The sequence below is a fragment of the Parasteatoda tepidariorum genome, chromosome 2, assembly GCF_043381705.1.
Source record: "Parasteatoda tepidariorum isolate YZ-2023 chromosome 2, CAS_Ptep_4.0, whole genome shotgun sequence".
In the NCBI taxonomy this organism is placed as follows: domain Eukaryota; kingdom Metazoa; phylum Arthropoda; class Arachnida; order Araneae; family Theridiidae; genus Parasteatoda; species Parasteatoda tepidariorum.
In genome coordinates, this window is record NC_092205.1 from 11618433 (window position 1) to 11641299 (window position 22867).

Genomic DNA, 22867 nt, shown 5'->3' on the forward strand with positions numbered 1-22867 from the left:
TTTATGCAGGTTGAACAACATTTACTGAGATAATTTATTTGAATTGTTGATTGTTAAATGGTTGTTGTATGCTTTGTATGCATATGATATCTAATACGGTAGTTTAGATGCATACTTGAAATAAATAAAAGAAGAAGAAAACGGAATTAAAATTTAAAAAATAATAACAATTAAAAAGTATTTAAAGTTAATTAAAACAATAAAATAATTAAAATAAAATTAATTACAATTATAAAAATAGTTAAAATAAAGAAAGGGATAAAATTTTTCACTTGAAAATAGAAAAACATTTAAATTTTGATGTTGTTCTGTACTATATAAAGTCTTTGTTATTAAATTAGCATTTTCATTTTACAGTTTATATGAAGCACAGATGATAATGTAGATTTTTTTGTTGTTCCTCCTTGCCCAACAACAGTCTAAGTGAAATTTACAAAAACAAAGCGTCTTCGTTACATCTTTATAAACAGAAGTAATTAGCAAATTAAGTTTTCAGTGTTGTTTCAATAAGGATGAAATTTTGAAATTTCTCTAATTTTTTACTTTATCAACTGAAATAAAGGTATGAGTACGCCTGAATTTTATAAAAAAAACTTAAGACATTAATCTTACAATACATAATGCATTTTTATAAGAATTAAAGAAACAAAAGTTTTATGAGAAGTTATTTAAATTATAAAAGAACCCATTATTTCTTTGAAATGACGTTTAAAACTAATTTAAACAAAACTGCTTTTTTCCACTTTATTGTTTTGTAAACAATAAAAAGAAGCCATTAAAAAGAAAGCGACAATCATCATATATTCTACAAGAGTGAAACTAAGCCTAAATGACCCCTTCTGCAGAATATAACTGTATTTACGACTCAAAGAAAACGAAGTAAATATGCATGACTGGTCACCTCTGATATCATAAAAGATATATCATTAATATTATTCTATGGAAATAAAAAAAAATAATTTAAAAAGATTGCAGGTTTGAAACGAATAATAAAAAATATGTTTTTCTAACAACAGACAACAAAACGTTCCTAACTGTCACGCACATCACGAAGCCTTATTGTTCATTCGAATGTGTTGCCACCACAAAAAATAAAAAACCATCTCCCAACCATGTAATAGTTTCATAATGATCAGCTACAAAAGAGGTAGAGGGTAGAGTTTAAGATCGTCTGGACACATCTAAATCTCTCAATCCGGAAGAGTCTTTTATTTTCGGAGTTCTTTTTTATCTATTTATTATTTTTGCAGCTCTGTTTAAAATAGCCGGGTCAACAAAAAAGAATCTTTTTTTTTCTTCTCCCTTCTCACCACGGCTGTGAGTATTTTTATTTACTTCATTTCTTTTGCTCGATTTACCGCGGCATTGTGTTCTTGGCGGTAGAAAACGAGTCTATAAACTACGTAATCGTCTGCTAGAGTATTCTGGAGTGTTCTTTTTCTGAAAGAGCTTACGGTTAATAGATTCTGCTTTATTTTTATTGGCAGCCTCTCTTTTTTCACCACTTTTATTCTTTTTTTATTCTTTTACTCGCTGTTGGTTCTATTTGTTTTTATTACGATCTTAGTTAGATATAAACAGTGGTCGGAAAAACTACAATATTTTTGTAGTTTTATACAACTAAAGCTACTTTGTTACAAATGTCTACAACTACTTTAAGGAGACGATTTAACAATACTTTGAAGAGAAGGGAATAATTAAGAAATATTTATTCATGTTTGCATGAGACAGTTTGTTATTCCAAAACATTTTCTTTTCGAATTTGTTCATTTGATCTTCAACTTTTTCTGCCCTTCTCGTCAACGAATATTCAATTTAAGAAATGCGAAATTATCAAATACTTGAAATTTTTTTATTGTTTAATCTTCTTTATTTCCTCTAAAAAATTAAGTACATCGAAAATACATTCCGTTTCTTTAAAATAATAGCAATGTTTAACGAGTGTACATTCACATGTGAAAGTGTGATCAAAATGATTAGTTATCTAATTTTCGTATCAAATAGTTCAAATATTAGTTATACGTGATCCAAAACACGCAATTCCTGTTAACGCTCAGCTGCAGCCACAGGGTCATTTTCATTTCATGCATTTGCGGGCCAGAGAAGATTTGAACCCATCAAATTTGGAAACATTAGCTGTGTTAGAGCCGTGTTTCTTAACTAAATTATAGTTAAAAGTAGTTTCCAGGAATAGCTACAAACTATTGCTTTTCTTGTATCGCACTACTAGCTACACTACTTCTTCACAAAAATAGCTCACTACACTATAATGTACGAAAAAGAAGTATTTACTAAGTTTCACTACTCTAGTGCGTTATTTCCGATTATTTTATATCAATAATGCTTTAAAAATGCGTTATTTCCGACCACTATATATCAATAATGCTTTAAAAAATGCGTTATTTTCGACCATTAGATATCAATAATGCTTTGAAAGATAGGTTATTTTCGACCACTAGATATCAATAATGCTTTAAAAGATATGCTATTTTCGACCACTAGATATCAACAATGCTTTAAAAGATACGTTATTTCCGACCACTATATATCAATAATGCTTTAAAAAATGCGTTATTTTCGACCATTAGATATCAATAATTCTTTAAAAGATAGGCTATTTTCGACCACTAGATATCAACAATGCTTTAAAAGATACGTTATTTCCGACCACTAGATATCAATAATGCTTTAAAAGATGTGTTATTTACGACCACTAGATATCGATAATGCTTTAAAAGATAAGTTCTCAGCGTGAATGAAAGTTTTCATTTTGGTGAATATTAAAATAATATATTGATATCTTATTTTAATATTATAATATTTCACTCTAAATTTGTCTGGCGTAATTATTTTACTATAGTTTTCAACACAATTAAATGTTTATAGAACATACTTTAAACAGCTTTTTAATAAAATTTTATAATGTGAAGGGATGATATAACGTTTAAAAGGATCTTTTAAAATTAGCAAAAATATTTAAATTAATTTAAATTAATCGCTTTTAAATTAACGAAAAATCTGAATCATATTACACAAAAAATAGTAGGAAAAGTTGAAACGCAGAAAAGGAAGTTCAAAACTCCAACATAAATCATCCAAAATAAAGGAAAATACGTCATTTATACAATAAAGAACTAATGGCTGTTTTGAAATACATTTAATAAGAAATGAAAAACTACATTATGCATTGACTAAGAAATGAGTTATTTTCAAAACTGTTTTATCATTGTGCCAGTATTAAACTTTATAATCTTAAACGAAATTGACGGTTACTTCTGACTTTTTGCAAAATGTTCAATTTTGTTCTTTTGATTTTGAGCAAAATCACAATTGATATTTTTTATTTCCATAAATACACAACTTTTTTCTTCATGGTGCTTTCAAAAGAACTATTTTTCTCTTTCTCAAAAAGGGATTTAACTGATTTCAAAACATTCCATTATAATGCAAGGAAAACTTTTGAAAAATTAGAGTTTTATTGCTTTAAAATTTAAGAAAAAATCATTATTTTTTTAACTAACAAAATGAATTAATAGTTTTGGGAATCCAATAAAACCGAATTTAATTCAACTGATTCGATTTCTATTTTTCTGAACGAGACTATTATATATATATTTAAATTTTTATGAGTGAAGTAATGATTAAATAATTTTTTTTTATCTTTACATTTGGAATAATACTTACGTTTGCATTTTTAAGCTTTCGTTGAACGCTCAATTTCAAAGAGTTTTTGTTTGTTATTTAAAATAATTGTTGTTAAAAGATGTAACCAATGTTTTTCTACAAGAAAAAGCAGTTATGTTTTAGTTTCTACATATTAAATCACAGGACTATGACTGTTTTCATATATTTCAATTGCAAAAAGAAAAGAAATCATTTTAATATGGAATTAATAATGAGAGCGAATGGCAATTTCTTTTTATTACTATTTTTGAAAGAAAACTTAATAACATCTGCATAATTCCTTATCTGATTTTTTTAAAAAAATATTTTCGCTTGCTCTTGGTTCTGCATAAAGCGAATAGTTATGTATAACAAATAACACACTTAGCCCTTACTTATTTCCAAATAAACTAGCAACCCATAATAATCAAAGAATTTTGTGCACTCAAAAATAAACAAATACAAGCAAGACATAAAATTTATATGTATTTATTTTAAACTTTTAAAACTCTGATAAATATTAATAGATTTTTTTTCCTTTTAAAACAAAAAGGTTCTAAATGCATACATTAAAAAGACACATATACGCACTATTAATAACTAAATTAAATGCATGCAAACTATTAGTAGTTTATATTAATTGAATATACAAATGTCTTATTTAAAAATAAATAAATGCTACCAAATGAATCTAAACACAAAATCCATCTTTTCCAAGCAACTTTCACTTATTTTAAAGCGAATGTTTATAAAAAATGCAAATATTTTTTTATATTTTAAAATGAAATAAAACTTTTGTAAAATGTATTTTTATTCAGTAAGACTTACAAATGCTTAACAATAACTAGGCTATAATAATATGGTTTAATATTAAATAAAATTTTCACGTTCTTAATCCACGAATGTTTTTATCAAGATAAAAAAATAAATATTTATTCAGAAACAATTTTACTTAATATTTAATGCATTCAACCACAGATAAAAGCTCTTTTAATATTCCTTATTTCCTTACATAAGAAAAAAAATGAAATAAAAAGCCAAACTTTTTCACCTGGGTGCTTAGAAAATGTTTCAACAAATAATTTATCACCGGGATTAAAGAGATAAAAGATATTCCCTTTAGGAAAAAACGGCGCATATACTTTACACTAAGAGTGTAAAGAGATAAGACCACACAAAACAATCCCTGGATAAAGAACAAAAAAAAAGACGAAAAAAAATCTCTATTAAATCCGACACAACACTTGTAAAAGAGAAGAGTAAGTTCCTCTATAATTTTCTTTCCTAGTCTTCTTCCTAACGGCTTAAAATTCCCAGATTCTGCCACGATACTTTATTTTTTTGTGTGTGGCAACATCAGTAGAAGCAGAAAAGAATAAAAAAAGACAAGATGAAAAGAAGCCAAAAATAAAAAAAATTGGCGAGAGGTTTTATTTCATTGGCATCATGAAACGTGCATGGCTTCTTTGAAAAGACATGCTACACACATAAATGTTTGGAAGTGAGTCGTTTTTGGATTAAAGATAGAATCTATAAACAAGACACGTATCTTATGGGGGAAAGAAACATGGCTTTACGTGGGGAGAATGGATTCGTCTCTATTTTCTAGTTTCTGTTTTCTTCAGGGTCTCGCTTCATTTTATTCTACACTAGGGTTACCAGTATGTGGGATGTACTTTATTCTTCTTTATATTCTGACACATCCATACATAGAATTACGTTTTATGAAAAGATGGAAATATTGCCTACGCAGTCATACTAAATCAGTACTTCATTCTCACATTTTTTTTTTTTCGTTAAAGAAGTTTTACAAATGACAGTTAAGTTTTTTCTTTATGACGTTTGCCACACTGTTTTTTGGAAGGAGTTGGAATTCTCGAAAGCGTCATTTTGGAATACAGAATGACTTTAAATTGTATTTCGCTCTTTCCTAAATAAGAAAGTTGTGTTTCTTACTTAGAAACGAGTGAAACTTAAGGATGGTTAGAAATTTTTTTATAAAAAACAGGCAGAATAATTTTTATGTGCTATTTAGCATACAAAAATCTGAAAACACAGAATTTACACTAATAAGTAATTAAATTCTTCTATTTGAAAATTTTTTGTCGAAGACTGGTAAATCAAAATTCAAAATTGCAAGAAGTCAAGTTGGAGTCATGAATTGAATTGGACAATCGCACCAATATTTTTAGGAATAAATAACATAAGAACCATAAATAATTTTTTTATTTACTTTAAAATACCGAAATTATGTATTTCATCTCTAATTGCATTTTGTTTTGTGAATAATAATTCTAAGATTTTAGTTCCTAAGTAAACAAATCTTTATAAAGACAGCAACTTAATTATACTTTTTAGCAATTCTAAACATAGGATTCTCGTTAGAAAGAGGGAAGTGTAAAATTAAATGCATTTTATAATGCAGTTCAATATGTTTTATACACTATACAAACAAGGTTGCTAATCGTGGAAAGGCTGCATCTCTATCAGACACTTTTTGGTCAATCTTTTGCAAATAGAATTTTCCGCATATTATATTTTGGATGCATATTAAGGCCGAGAATAAATTTCATATTCAATAATCTTATAAATATCCATATTTAATAATTGCATATTTGATAAAAATTTAAAATTTTTATTTTTTATTTACATATACCTTAAAAAATGAATAAGATATTTTATTGAAAAATGTCGATTGTTAAAAGTGCCAACAATGTTGCCGGAAATAGAAGGACTTGGCAACATAGATATCAGCCTGAATAAAATCTAATAATACCTGTCAAATTAAAAATGTGACTTATCATTAAATTGATCGAAGTGATTGTTGAACCAAATTATATAAAAATCTATTCTATCGTTTTTTAAAGATATTTTGCAGTTATTTTTAGAAAAGGTTAGAAGCATTTTTTTACAAAGAGTTTGATTGATTACATATTAAAAAACTCTTTACTGCAATGACTGTTTTCATTTATAATTTTAGATTTAAATCTTTTTCGGTTCTATCTTTCTAACAAATCTATAAGACATACCTTCTAGGGGTAAATTATAAAGAAAAAAAGGTGTTTAATTTGCTTTGCTGAAATGTAACACTTTCCACGCGGTTTTTTTTATCTCCTTTTTTATTTTTATTTATTCGAGAGTTCCTTAACATCTGTCACATTTTATCTCGCCGCACCCTTCGTGTTTGATGGAGAGCTATGAAGAAAAATAAAGAGAACATTTGAAGAATGGGTAAAAAAAAAAAGGTTCTGTTTCAAAACGCCTCTCGGCTCTCAATCTTGCCTGTTACTCTTCATTTTGCACTTGGTTGGGATGCTTCTTGTCAAGTGCACTCGTCGTCAAAGAGAGGAAGAAAAAAAAAAGATTTAAAATAAAATAAAACACACCGAAGAAATAGAGATGGTAAAGTGACTGCCACATTACACATCAGGGTTAATACGAAGATTTGTCGCCTGATAAGAAAAGATGTTTCCATTCTTGTCATTTTGTCAACATACAGTCGACTATGACAAGGCACAAGATTTTGAGTCGGGCAAACGCATCTCATTGGAGGGAAAATAATTTTTTAAAAAACCTCTACAAGAAAAAAAAAGATAAATTATTTTGAGTTCATCAACAATCATTGTTATAATATGTGGTTATTTTATAAGATTAGGTATTTAATAATAAATAATTTTAAGACTTAAAATAAATATTTTAAGGGTTAGAAAAGTTCTCTCTCCTATCTTGTATAGTAACTGCAAGGGAGAGGTTGTTTTAGGCTACTTGATGGCTGAAAAACTATACGCAGAAAAAAATTCTGGTAAAATTCCCGTACTGTATGGTAATGAGATTTTTTTGCAAAAAAATTATAATTCTGGTTTATAAAAAACAAAATATTCGGCTCTTAGAAACATTCATTAGCTAATGTTTCCTTTCATATGTTTACCAAAGAGTCTGGTTTTCAAAAATTATTGTTCTTATTATCGCGCATTAAAGTAAAAAAAAAATTAAATTAAATGTAACCGAATAAATGGATTTTGTGCCATGCATTGAGGTATCATGATAAAATTTACCTCATTATCATATATCATATCTATCATAAAACTATATTATTTGTCATTTTATCACATATTATAAAACTGTTATTTATTGTTAATTTTACGAAAACAAATATACCAAAGCGTTTTCGGTAAATATTACCGAGATTTTTGGTGCTTCCATACAGCCAGAAACCGGTAAATTTTACCATGCTCTGGTAGTTTTGATCATACTTTTTTCTTCGCAGTGTACCTAATTAAGAATAGTTTGTAATCTTTTCTTCTATTGGAAAATAGGCAAGTTTAATTCCCTTTTAAATCATTCTATTAAAAAAAAATCCTTTGGTGTACTTACGATTGGCTTTTGACTTTAGTGGGAGATGATTTTCGAGGCGGAATTAAATAGTAAAAGAAAGTGAGAAAAAATGTAAAAGAGAGATTACGTTTAAGGAAAATATACGAAGGAAATTTTAAATAGGATAAGAGTATTGGCTGTAATGTAAAGAGATTTCTTAAAAAAATCTTAAAGATAATAAATATCAAATCCACTGATACATTTTTTCTATATGTTAAAATGTAACGAATAAAAAATGTAATTTTAATCTTATAGGATTTTAGGTTTTTACAATTATTCTGTTAACAAAAAAGTCGCTTGGAATTTCAAGTATCTTGATAATTATGTTAACGTACTATTCTTTAACACAAGTAATCAAAATGATACAGCTGATGACGTAACAATACCAATAATATTTTATCGCAAATATCCTAATATAATGGCATATTATTATATCATATTAATATCATATAAAATATCATATTATAACATACTATATCAAAACTATATTTTAACACATCATTAATATTGTTAAATATATTAATATTATAATTTGAAACATCCATATGATGACTTAATGCATCAACATCAGAATTTAGCACATCAATATTACGGTTTAACTGTTTAACATCTTGACGTATGACTTAACACATCAATATTATAATTTAACATATGGATATCATAACTTAATAATTTTTTTATTTGGCTTAATATATCAATACTATAGAAGATAAATGTCAAGTAGTATTTTCTTAATTAAGTGAATATAATACAAAACAGTAAATTTTAATAATGTTAGAAATAAAGCAGGATAACTTCTTTGCTGTCAAATAAATTATTTACCGTCATTTATTAAGTAGAATAATAATATCTAATTTTTTATAGAATAATAATACATAATTTTTATCAAAATAATAATAAATTTTTTTCGAGCTTATTGATTAGCACATTTGAGATCACCCCTCGAACGATTGAGTCCTAGAACGTGAAGATCCGATCTTTGGATCAAAAGTTATTAAGGGTGGTACGTTTATTTTTTTGCGTACTGTACAACACAATTGTTGGAAAATTGGGCGATGGATTAATATTATGAATCCAGAAAAGTTTTGAAAGGAAATAAAATTTATATTAAAAATGTATTAAAATTTAAACATAAAATTTTTAGAATGATTATAAATTTTCTAATTAAACTAAAATATTTCAAATTTTCACAAAGTAATAATTAATACAATTATGTTTAACCAATGCCGCAGTTTTTTTGGAAAAATATTTAACTAAAGCTTTAATATTTTTAATTTGACTGCATTTATAGAAAAAATCATAGTTATATTAAATTGTTTAATATCAATACTCTATTTAATGTAAGATATAAACATAAAAAATACTCAAATTAACTTATTATTGGGTACGTTAATATAATACATCTTAAATAAAATTATTCGTTCTTTAATGCGGTTTAAAATTTCAACTAAAAAAATTTCTTTTCAAAACTGAAAATGAGTTTAATTGTAAGAGAAATTTGAATTTAATTAAGCATTCTTTAAAAATGTAAAAATTCTACACCTTAACATTCTAAAAAATTTAATTATAATTAATTCAATTTCAAAGCTCAACTTGGTTATTTTTTGTGACATGTAATTTATTTATATGCATTAATTTCCATAGTAGGCTTAATAAAATTGCAAACATTACTTTTTTAGTTTATTTCATTTGAAATTTGAAATTAACATCGTGACTAATATAACTGTGAGTTTTCATTTCAATTAGCTCATAACAAACTATACATTAAGAAAGCGTTAGAAATTTTGTTTCTAGTATGGTTATTACTTAATTTAATATACTTACTATGCGAAGTTTGTGAACAATCTACAAAACCCTTTTTTAATTTAATCAACGTTTTACAAATTAAATTACTTCATTTTAATTTCCACTGCGCTTTAATTAGCGGCAATATTAAACATTTTTAAATTTTAAATTTCAGTGGAATTTGTATAATGCAGTTTAATATAATGCAATAATAATCAAATTAAAAATATTAAATTTCTGGTTAGAAATATTTCATTTAATATAGCAGAAGTATTTTTTAAATCAAATTTAATTCATTATTCAAAATAAATAAGTAGCATTTTTCTAACAGTACATAATATACAGCAGACGCGGTAGTTAATAAATACTTCAATTCATTGTAAATGGTTTTAATAAAAATTTAAGGTATAGTGACGGAGATGCCAAGCTATAGGGACACTTTTTCATACCCATATATCTATATTCCGTAATCTTTTAATGTAATTAAGATACATTTTTTTCCGTCGTACTTTTTGAAGTAATACTAAAATATAAAATGAAACATTTAATGGATTGATTCTCAACTAGGTTATTACTTTTACAAACAATAGAATAAGATCTAATGCTTTCAGCTTAATTAAAATTAACAATTTCAAAAAGTTGCATTAAGTTATATTTTGAAAGAAACAGATAAATAAGTCTACATGTGAAAAGATCTTTATTCGTATAAAGACAATCACAAAAGTTAATTGATCATAAGTATGAGCTCAATGACCAGTTTTATTTTATGTGACCATCGAGCGCATCGACCTTTCAGCATCGCTGAAAAGAAGATCCAATTTTAAGTTTAAAACTATCAAAGTTAAACTCCGTAGCCTTATAATTTAAATCCGAATCTACAAGATAAGGAAACTTCAGGATCAAATATTGGGAGAAATTAGTCTTCGTGAAGGACTTTTTGATGGAACTAACCGGCAGTTGCGTTACACGGAGAGAAGAACCACAAAAACCTCCCTCGGTTAGCCTGAAGGCAAGGGGATTCAGCCAATGATCCCTCTATCACTGAGGTTATTTTACGCCAGCACTATACTCGGTGCACAATTCGTATCAACCAGCCATCGCTGGTATTCAAACTAAACTAAGCAGAATTGGAAAATTTGCTGTTGTTTAGTAAGTATTTATAGTTTCGCACTTAAGTAAGTACTTATATTTTAAGTAAGTATTTATATAAAATATGCACCCAATGTTCATATAAACTAAGAATGGAACTGTATATACAGGTATTCATAACTTAAAATATTAATTACTCATAGATATACATAATATTGCTCGATGGTCACATAAACTAAGCAGAATAAGACAAAATATGCTGTATTTAAAAAGGTATTCATAGCTTAATACATTAATGGCTTATTGAGAAAAATAATACATGCTCCTTATATTCATATAAACTAAGCAGAATTGGAACAAAATATTCAGTTTTTAATGTGGTATTCATAACATAGCTATTAATGACTTGCAGATATAAAATGCGCCAAAGGCTAACGTCATAACTTAATATATTAATGACTCATATATATATACATAATATTCTCCTTATGTTCATATAAACTAGGCAGAATTGAGCAAAATATGCAGTTTTTAACAAGGCATTCATAGCTAAGTACATTAAAGACTCATAGATATACATGATGTGTGCTCTATGTTCATATAAACTAGGCCGAATTGAGCAAAATATGCAGTTTTTAATAAGGCATTCATAGCTAAGTACATTAACGACTCATAGATATGCACGATGTGTGCTCTATGTCATATAAAATAAGCAGAATGGAATAAGCTGTTTTGAATGCGGTATTCATGTATAGCCATTAAAGACTTGTAGATATAAAATGAGCCAACGGCTAACGTCATAACTTAATATATTAATGTCTCATACTTATATATACATAATATTCTCCTTATGTTCATATAAACTGAATAGAAGGCAGCTTTTAATAAGGCATTACTAGCTAAATACATTAACGACTTACAGATATACATAATGTGCGCTCTATGCTCATATAAACTAAGCAGAATGGAATAAAATGTGCTGCTTTTAATGTGGTATTCATATCATAGTTATTAATGACTTGTATGATTCGTCATGCATGATTCGTTCCTGCAAGCATACACTTTCAAATACGAAGACACCTCCGTTGTAGAAACCAATCCTTTTATTAGTCTTCTGAATAAATCAAGACGCGTCTCCATAATTCAGAGCCTAATTATAGCGTCTACAGATCTCAAATCTATTTTCTTGTTCCCTTCCACTTTTCTCCGAGAAAAAGAAAAATAGTCGACGTGTCATCCTCCAAAACACGTGTGAATGTTTTTCCTCGCAATTCGTCTTCGCATAAAGAGTCATTAGTGGTGTACGAAAACGAATCGCTTCCTGCACATCACAAGCGCAAAAAGATAATAAATTGAAAATAAAATAATCTCTTTTTGAGTGCAGAAGGAAAAAAAATATCTTCTTTATGTTGTGTTTTTTTGAGGAGATATTAAGGTTCACGTATTTGTGTGTGCAGCTGTCTCACTCTAAACCATAGCAAGGTTTTTAACCTGAAGAGGCGGGAAAAACATCTGAAAGAATTTTTTTTTGTCGGCATGTAGGCGTTACTTGCCAGTACAGGTTCTTTTTTTGTTAAATTTTTTTTTTAAAAAGTTAAATAACACCATGAAAAATAAAAGTGAGTTAAACCTCAATTCCACTGGTTTTGAATTAATTCTTGATTTTGTAATTGAGTGTGGGGGACCTTTTCAGCAACTTAGAAAGCGACATAAAGGAACCATTTTGATTTTGATGTGCAATTTGGTTAGTGACCTTTTTAACCTTGTTTTTGAGTAACTTTATATCCAAAATAATCCCAGATAATCTGACAGTGTGCGTAGCTCTTTTGAAAAGTACTTAAAGGTGCTTATTTTTGATTAACGCTTTTAAAAAGTTCTTAAATGTGCTTTTTTTATTCGGGATTTGTAAAAAGTACTCGATTCTCTTTTAAAAAGAGAATTTTCTTTGCCGTTGCGATTGTCGTTTTAAATGGAAGGAAATGCATGATTTTCACAATTTTCTCTGCAATATTTATCAGAAACTAGCTATGTTAAGTTTTTGAAAACGATTTTAAATTTCATTCGTTTTACGTTTATAAATTAAGAATTTTAAATGATAGAAAAAATAATTTTTATTGCTGCACAGATCCTAATTATGAATTTTTTTTTTGGAAAGCGATTAAAAATATTTTTTGAGTGCTTAAAAAGTACTTAAAAGGTGCTTATTTTTTGTTGAAAAAAATGCTACGCACCTGTTTGATCCTACAGGATTTCTGAATGATTTTAGAATTTCGCTGTTTCAAAGTGTAGACAATAGGAAATGGTAATCGTATAAAAATAATAATTAATTATTTAATAAACAATTTATACACTCAATTCTAGATGAATTTTCAATAGTTGAAAATTTACTAGCGTCATTTGGGAAATACTGTCAAGAAGTGTAAGTACAATATTTTGTGTAACTCTCAAATAATTCTTTCAGGTATTTGAAAACATTAAAACTATTTTTTGCTTCATACATAAATTTGGCTTTCATTTATGATTTAAATTCTTCATTAAACGGAAGAAAGGACCACAGACACGACGAGAAAAGTTACCACAGACATAACACATGAAAAGTTACAACTGCCAACCAAAACTCTAAACTAGTAGATATGAACAAAAGAAACTGGGGAAAGAGTGGGAACGTCAGGATAAAACGCATTTCCATATGAAATGTAGAGTCGGAGCAAATTGTGATAATTTTCCAGAGAATCGACATTGCTGTGAATAAAACAAGCTGGCCTCAAGATGAGCTATAGTGACAATAGTATCAACAAACTATTGAGTTACCGTTATATTAGTTTTATGTTACAAGGTTCAAATTATGTGCGGCACTTGATAGTTTGTTGATATTATGATAGCAAGCATATTTTCTGTTTTTATTCAGTTCACGTTTCAGTCGATGTAGCCTAAGTTGTGCTCTATGTTGTAAAGCACCCCAGCGATTATCAATGCTAAGAGTTCCTAAGAGAGACGCTATACCGTGAAAGAAACCATTCATGGCAAATTCTGTTTCACCTACATAAGTAATTTAAAATATAAATTTTACAGAAAAGTGAATACAGATAAACCTAGAGTAAACCTGAAGTTTAAAATGCTGAACAAACAGGTTATAGTACTATTTCCAAACAAATTAGGACAGAATTACTTATTACCCATTGCGTAATAAGTAATTCTGTCCTAATTTGTTTGGAATTTGATATTTTGAATTAAAAAAATAAACACTTCATGGTTTACACTAATTTTACCTGAATATACTTTTCTCTTAATTCTAAATCACTTTTAAGTAGGTAAATGAAAAATTTTCCATGAGCTGCGTCACGCGGTATATCATGTTTTAAACCCTTTGACGCAGTTTGGACACCGGTCCCTTCTATATATATATATTTTTTGGCGATCTAATCACAAGTAAGAGTACCTATAATATCTACTATATACTCTACTACTATATTATACTATATTTACTATATTATATATGCTATATTATACTATAATATTTACCATATTTATAATATTTACTAAAAATATCTGTTAGAAAATCCGAATTGTTTGAACTAAAATGTAAAATACAAAAAGGTAGTTTGATAATTTTTTTTTCATTTATATTCAAAAATTTATCAATATTGGATTTCATAAATTAAAGAAATTTCACTCATGAATAACTGTTTCTGTTAGAAACTACAAATGAGTGCAAATTTATAAAAATATTGTTTGGAAGTGAGCCGTGTTTGGAAGAGTTAACCCTTAAAGCAGAAAAAGACACCGGTGTTTATGCTGTATTTCATGACCCTAAATTATTAAAATTCACGTATCTCACGCTAAATATGATATTTTTCACTTATTTTTGACCTAAAGTAATGAAAATAGTATGAAAAACATGTTTCATAAAAATTCTGCGTCAAAGGGTTCAGGAATTTGAATTTAATTTTTTGTAAAAGAAATAAATATGGGTTTAAGACACGGAATTTTTAAAGTAAATCGCTATTGAAACACAATAGAAAATCCATGAAATAACTTAAAAATTTAAATAAATAAATACTTATTATTTTAAAATAAAAATAATTTATAATTGATTCAAATGACTGTCTTTTTTTTTTTTTTAACGAAACGATACATCATTCACAAAATATCATTCTTTAGTGTATTCTTAGAAAGTTCCATTTGGGAATGATTCGAATAAAAAAGGGAGGTCTATTAATATCTCTACCAACTGTCTCGTTTTCAAGTGGCCGTGTCGGACTTGGTTTCTTCCATTTCACTTAATTTTTTTTTCTCTCCGGTCTTATGTCGGAAGTCCTCCTCCATTTCGAGTGGACAAGCTTTAAAAATGAAGTGTAGAATTCTCAAGTGGTTCTTTTCTTTCATTCTATCTTCGATAAGAGTGTGTACTTTAAAAGAGGACGAACTTTATATAACTTTTTTTCTTTCTCTCTTGTTTCAAGATAAACGGTCAGTTTTTTTTTTCTTTCTCTCTTTCTGAAGAAGGCTTTTTCTTCCCCGCCTTTCTTCAGCACTTTATCCACTTCCGAACTCTCTTAGCGTCCATCTAAAATGATTTGTTCCTTTTCTTTTCATTTGGTTCATTTCCAAATGATAGGGTTGAGAAAGATGTAACTCTTACTGCAAAGCGATATCTTAATGGATATTTTTTATATATATTGTAGGCTAAAGTGATCCCTTTTTTCCCGTGAGATTGAATGTAACTTATTCAAAACAATGAATCATAATAATGTGAATCGTACCATTGTGTAGATTTGCTGCAATCTTTATAAGAAAGTTAGACTATTATTAGGGAGGATAAAAACTTTGTGAAGATAACCAGCACACTGGGAAAAAATGGATAATTAAATTTGACGAAACTTCCCTCATTTTTGACGAAACCGTTTCTCGGTATATACTCCGAGGGAACATTTCGTTAAAGTGATGAAATTAGTATCCTGACTTCTTCGAGGAAACGAATTTCGTCAATGGTAAAAAAGAATCGTAGTACCTAATGTATCTAACTTTTTTAATAATCACTTTACGGTGGGCACCCCATAGCAGGGTCAATGTCGTCGTAATAACACAAGACAAATAGAAGAGAGAAATAAATGACACCCATGCCCGAAGCGGGATTCGAACCAAGGGTCATCCTGGTAGGAGGCCAACTCCTTGACCATCATACATACGGTCGGCTTATTTCGTTTCTTTATTTTCGATCGTCTAGCTTTCATCCTTATTCTATCTTCGATAAGAGTGCGTACTTTAAAAAGAAGACGAACTTTATATAACTGTTTTTTTTCTTTCTTGCTTCAAGATAAACGGTCAGATCTTATCCACTTCCGAACTCTCTTAGCATCCATCTAAAATGATTTGTTCCTTTTCTTTTCATTTGGTTCATATCTAAATGATACGGTTGATACAGATGTAACTGTTACGGCAAAGTAAAGTACTACAACGAAATATCTTAATGGGCATTTCTTTTTCTTGTAGGCTAAAGCTATCCTTTTTTTTCCCGTGAGATTGAATGTAACTTATTCAAAACAATGAATTATAATAATGTGATTCGTATCATTGCGCTAACTTGCTGTAATCTTTCTGAGAAAGTTAAACTGTTACTTGGAAGATAAAAATTTGGTGAAGATAACCAATAGACTATAAAAAATGGATACTCAAATTTCACGATAGTTTCTTCGCTTTTGACGAAACCGTTTCCTGGCGTATGATCCAAGGAAACATTTCGTCAAGTGACGAAATATTTCGTTATTCCATTTCTTTTCCAAAAAAAATAAATAATAATAAATAAATAAATAAATAAAAGAAAACTCGTACTGTTTAATGTATCAAATGTATCTAACTGTTTTCAGAACATTGATGAAGTTAAATTTAAATGAAAATCGTCTAGTTTACAATACCAGTTTGTAGAATTTTTATTTTATTTATTATAACCGTCGTTGAACAGCCGACCCAATTTTATCGGTTTACGACTACTAATGTTCAACTCTATAGCCTTGTAATTTTAAACCCAATCTAGAAGTCAAGGGAGCTCCTGGATCAAGTATTGGAAGAAATTTGCCTTCGTGAAGGAGTTTATGGAACTAACCAGCATTTAAGTTACATGGAGAGGAAAACTACGAAGACTTCTAACGGTAAGTTAGACGAAAGGGGGACTCTAACCCATGATCCANGTCAGCACTGTGGTCGGTGCAAGCCGGATGCGGAATTCGTATCTACTGGGATTCGAACCCATTGGAATGCGAACGCTCTATCTCCTGAGAGACAGCGGCTCTAGTTTATAGAGGTTATACAGAACATTTCAAAAACTCAGGGTGTTACAAAAAACGGATATTCAATATAATGCAGATATTAATTGTCTTTTTTTTAAGTCGTATTCACAGAAAAAAAAAATTAAACATCGCTTTAGTTGAAGACAGTTGCAGTTACATCGTTTCCAGCCTCATCATTTGGAGAGGAACCAAATAATCTGATGTCGGGAAAGTATTTTTTATTTTTTTATTATTTAGGATGCTCGGATAGATTTCTGAACTCTGGCAGCTGAATACATATTTACCAACGACTATTAAATCTTCCATGACTTCTACGTTACAGTCACCGCGGTGTTAATAATTAAGAGGCCTCAGCCTTAAATATCGCCATCCCACACATATGATTCACATGCGAATCAGCTACTGTAAATAGCTTATGAAATAAATAATTGCTTAGTTTTTATCTAATTTTTTCAATTGATTTATTTTTAAATAATCATTTAAATGAAACAAAAAAATATGCTTCAGGTGAATGTAATACTAACGATTTCCATGCAATGAATTTGTAAAATAAAAAATAAATATCTACCAATGGAAAATAAATTTCTTTTGGGCAAGAGTTTGGAAAATAAATATCAACAAATCCCGTGTATAACTAGTATTACTTTCTAAATAAAAGTTCACGGAATATTCTGACAACCACTATTTTGTGCCGTTTTCTAAATACGTCAGTGTCGAGGAATAATATTTAGAAAAATAATATGTCGTGCGTCATGAACCAGACTACGATCAATCTCAAATTCAGTATCACTGGGGGAATAAATTTTTTTTATGGGGACATGGAGGACTTTGTTACCCGACAAATTTAACGTGCACCAATTATTATTTACTACACGGGGTCTTCGGCCGGCTGGATTCGAACTCCCGTTCTCACGAAAATTATTCAAGCGCCCCACCAACCAAACTATCCCGGCCCATTATTGCCGTTAAAAAATAAATATTTACAGATAGCATGTAAATAGTATTAACTTTTTAAAACGAGAGTTCGCTGGAAACCACATATTGATCTCTATTCTCAAATTGTACTTTGATGTTAATTTAAACGAGAGTGACGAGTTTGAAAATAGAAATGATATAAAGCTATTCATACAGTTTGCCAAATAGTTGTTTAAATTCATTGCAATGCAGAATGTTTAATCATTAGTTATCGAATCATTCTCTACGTACTAATTCACAATAGCTCCGCAGCTGTAATGTTTTTTTCACTGGTAGCTGCAAAGTTTTCCCACTGGTCACAACTAAGATAAGGAATAGAAACTCGGCAGATACTTAATGTTAGTTTTTAAGCAAACTATTGAGTTTTGGTAATAATTCCATTTCTTGAAATTTTATTTTATAATCACCGTTGAACTGCCGACCCAACTTTGAGTTTGTCACTATTTTCAATTTCGTAGCTTTGTAATTTTTTTTCTAATGGCAGTCACTGAACTTTTACGTTCTTCGCCTAGGAAGATGCCGGAAGTATTACTCACTTAACGTTACCCAGTGGGCACCTGTGAACCTAAGTCACTGAGGCGAGCAACATTACCCACGTCACACTGCCACAGATACCCGTTTATAGGGTGAGCCACATTGACACATCACACAATAGAGAACAACACACAGAGAGAAACATCCATGCCTTGAGCGGGATTCGAATCCGCATCCATTGGCTTCGCAGTCAGGCGCGCTAACCGCTAGATCGTCTGGTCGGCTCCCTGTAATTTTTTTAATCACCTCAGAAGGCAACTAGTCTTCGTGGAGGACTTTTCGATGGAACTAAGCAGTATTTGCGTTACACGGTGTGAAAAACCACGTAAACCTACCACGGTTAGCCCGACGGCAAGGGGATTCTAACCCATGATCCGTCTACTACTGAGGATATTTTATGTCAACACTGTGCGATTCGGAGAGGAGGCAGAAATCGTATCAACCAGCCATGCCTGGGATTCGAACTTGCGTCACTTCATTGGGAGGCAAACGCTCTATCCCCAGAGCTATCAAGATTCTAATAATTCTATTGAGAAAAATCTAAAGATTTTTTTTTTAGATAAAATATCTTTAGATGTTCTCTATAGAATTATTACTATAATATTCAATGGTTGACACAAGCTTATGTTTGTAGACCCAATACAAATTTATTCATAGCTATTTTTCATTAGTTATATCGTTATTCTTTTGTTTTGATATAAATATACCAATCATTAATCAACTCACATCATTTTCAATTGAGCTCAATTTGATTCGAACATTAATATAGTGTTAACAGAGTTCAAACAGAAATAAAAAAGAAATTGCCTAAAGCTAATGTTTTAAGGGAAAAAAAATAAACGAAAAAATAAGAATAAGCACGAATTACAAACTTTTTCATGTTTTTTTTAAGCAAGGTTAACACCTTAAAATAATAATGCTTTTTTTCTTCTTAAAAAATAAGTTACTAAGTTGAAAAAACTAGTCATGAATAAATCAAGCCTACTGTGGCTACTCATATTAAAAAAAACTAGATAGAAAAATATCAGCAAATTACCAATTAAAAATAAAATATTGAAAATAGTAATTTTAATTTAGTAGAATTGAATATTTTTCTTTAAACTTTTAGTTTTGAAATGACAATTTATGAAAAAAAAAACATGACTTGAATCGTTTAAAAATCTCTCAACAAAAAATACAATACACCACGTGGTGTGTCTTAAAGAAATTGTTTCGTTTAAGAATATATTAAGTAACAAATAAATAAATTTGTAACCTCTTTCAAAAAAGAAATAAAAGCATAAAAATTATTTCATAAAAATCCTCATCTTCAATCGTCTTTTGTTTCAGTCTGATTCTTCCAACTAATTTATTCATAAATATGAAAAGCTAATATCCTTTCAAACATGAGACGAGTTCTTTTTCTTAATTAGCAGAAAAGGAAAAGAAGAGTTTTAATAAATATTTTAACGTCAAATATCCCATTAAAATATTCTACTTACTTCACATAATAGAAAAAAAAAAGGACGTGTAATCTTATTTTAATTAATCTCGTAAAATTTTCCAACCACTTTCTATAATTAATTTATTTAATTAAGTATATCAAAGAATACTTATTTTGACGTAAGCTCGTTTTATACAGTGAAGATAAAAAAAAAAGAAGCTGGCCAATTTATCAAGTTGAAAGGAGAATTGTAAAACGCATTTATCTTAAAAGAGAAATTTCTTTAAATCTTAAAGTGCTCGTGAATTTTGAAGTGCTCTCTTCATTTCTCAATAGCATTCTTCAACAGAATTCAATGGCTACTTTGAAAAAAGAGAGGATAATGAAATTTAAACATTCTTTTACCTTATTTAGATCAAAACAGTTAAAAAAAAGATTGAAAGGATGTAACAGATAAAGCTGTACTCACGTTTTGGTGTTTCTGGGCTTGGTGCTTCAAGATCAGGAGGCACCTGTGAAATAAAATAAAAAAATAAATACCACAGATAAAAAAGCAACAAAAAGATAAAGTATTTATACCTGCAGTTTAGTTTTGTGTTAAATTTGAATTAAGATTATTTTAGAATTAGATACGCGGTTAAAATTATTACTCGAAATTTTAATTTTATGCACTTTTATAATTTTCATTCGAAAATTACGGTAAAATAACCGATAGCAGGCTGTCCATTCACTTAACCGTAAAGTCGGTGGTAAAGAAAATTTTTTTCGATTTACTGTTTTAAAACGTTTACAACTAGTATGGCTAAAAAAAATCATGAATACAAAACTACGTTGCTTTTAAACCATTCACAACTAGTATGTAAATTCTCGATTTTTTTGTGTTAAACAGCTTAATGGTGCTACCATTTATACGTGAGTGAAAGTATCGCATTCCAATAGTCCAGGGTCACAAATTGGGGAGTGCAGAGTAGTGGGCAACGGAGAAAATATTGTGGTGTCAACGCTGGGACTCGAACCTTCGCTCTGTCGGTCATGAGACTGACAGATTAGTCCTCTCGGCTATAACATGTACCCACCAGCAAAAAACTAAGTGACTTCATTAAGTGGGCATAGTTGGTGCGATAAACTTCTGGTTTTTTAACCGTATTACGCGAAAGCAGTTAATAAACAGTTTTTTAAGAGTTTACTCTTTAAATACCATCTTATTTATGATTATTTGACTATTTTCTTTGAATATGTTAAAATTGCAATTAAATAAATAGTTATTTAACCATTTTTTTCCGAGAAATTTCTAATTAGTGTGCGCCAAAAAAAGCATCTTTACAGTTGCTGAAGATAAATAAAACTTAAAAGATTTCGTCTCATAATTTTAAAGCATATGAAAATTCAGAATTATTTTTTTCTATAACCAAAATGCTAAAATTAGTGGTCAAATTTTGCTCAGTTTATAAACTCTCTTTCTGTACAACAATTTGCAATTCAAAAAGTGATGCAACTTATACAATACATCTTTTAAAACAACAATTTTTGATACAATAAGTGTCTTAGCAGTAAGTTACTCTAAACAATTTGTTACACAACTTAAACTAGTATTCTCTTTTTTTACTGTAAATTGTATAATTGTTACCCTAAAAGTTTCCCACCTTAAACAATCTTTTAATACATAAAATATCGTCACAAACCAAAAACCAATCAGAAAAATTTCTTCTTGTACAATATTTTTAAACCCAAAGAGTATTTTAACTTATACAATTTCCTTATGCATAATAATTTGTAACCCAACAATGCATGGCATTCATAGGTTTTATGATTCATTCATGTAAAAAAACATAGTAGCACACATTCGTTCACTTTTAATTCTTTTATAACTTTTCATTAAACTATAAACATTTAAAGCAAAATGTATAAAAAACAGATTCTGTTTTGAAGTGGTTTTTAATATAGTAAAAAACAATTTAAACGCCTTTCTGCGACAACAATTCTTTTGCAATATGAAGAATAAAAAAAAAAATGATCAAAAAACCAATTCAATGGTGTTTCTTTCAATTAAAATATAAACTATTAATACTCGCTTCATTTACGGGAGGAAGAAGATTAATCAAAAGATGATAGTCTTTTTTTTTATAACAACACTGAAAAGATAGTTCAATCTTATCAAATTCAATAGGTGTAAAAAAAAAAAAAGTCTTGGACAAAACATAATTCCTTAGGATCGGAAGTACTTAAAAATTGAATTCAAAATAAAGCAGGGTGGAGAAATTTTTTTTCAAAAGTTGGCTGGAAGGGTGGGAATCCTTTTTCCAATTTAAAATTAATGAAATTCCAGCGGAACTCCGCGTCGCTTTCTGCACCAAATGAGATTATTATTATGGCTTCAGGCGCCTAAAGAGAGATGAGAACAAGCCTGTATATAAAAAGAAAATGATTTTTTTTTAAAAATCTCCAAAGCTTTTTTTCCTCTTTTTTATTCCATATCGATAGTGCATTTAATAAATATTTGGATTAGAATAAAATTTTCGAAAGAACAGGTGCAAGCGAGGGGAAAGTGAGATTTGGCGGAAAAAATTTAAAACAGAAAAGAAGATTTCTTTTAGGAATGAAAAAGATTTGATTGAAGTTCCGCGGGTTTTAAGAAATTAATATGAATCCAATGGAAAGAAAACTTTTAAAGAAATATTAAGTGATATTTTTACATTTTGAAGCCATCATGTTAAATTAATATGGATTACATACATGA

At 28.9% G+C, this 22867-nt stretch overlaps 1 protein-coding gene across 4 annotated transcripts in view; it reads right to left on the bottom strand.

Moving 5' to 3' along the window:
- Nucleotides 1–22867, bottom strand: part of LOC107445627 (uncharacterized) — a 593665-nt gene that overhangs the window by 32161 nt on the left and 538637 nt on the right. For all 4 annotated transcript variants that reach the window (XM_071177173.1, XM_071177172.1, XM_071177174.1 and 1 more), the window contains one exon: nt 20600–20642. In XM_071177173.1, coding sequence (XP_071033274.1) covers nt 20600–20642 — 43 coding nt within the window. The remainder of the gene's footprint in view (nt 1–20599; nt 20643–22867) is intronic.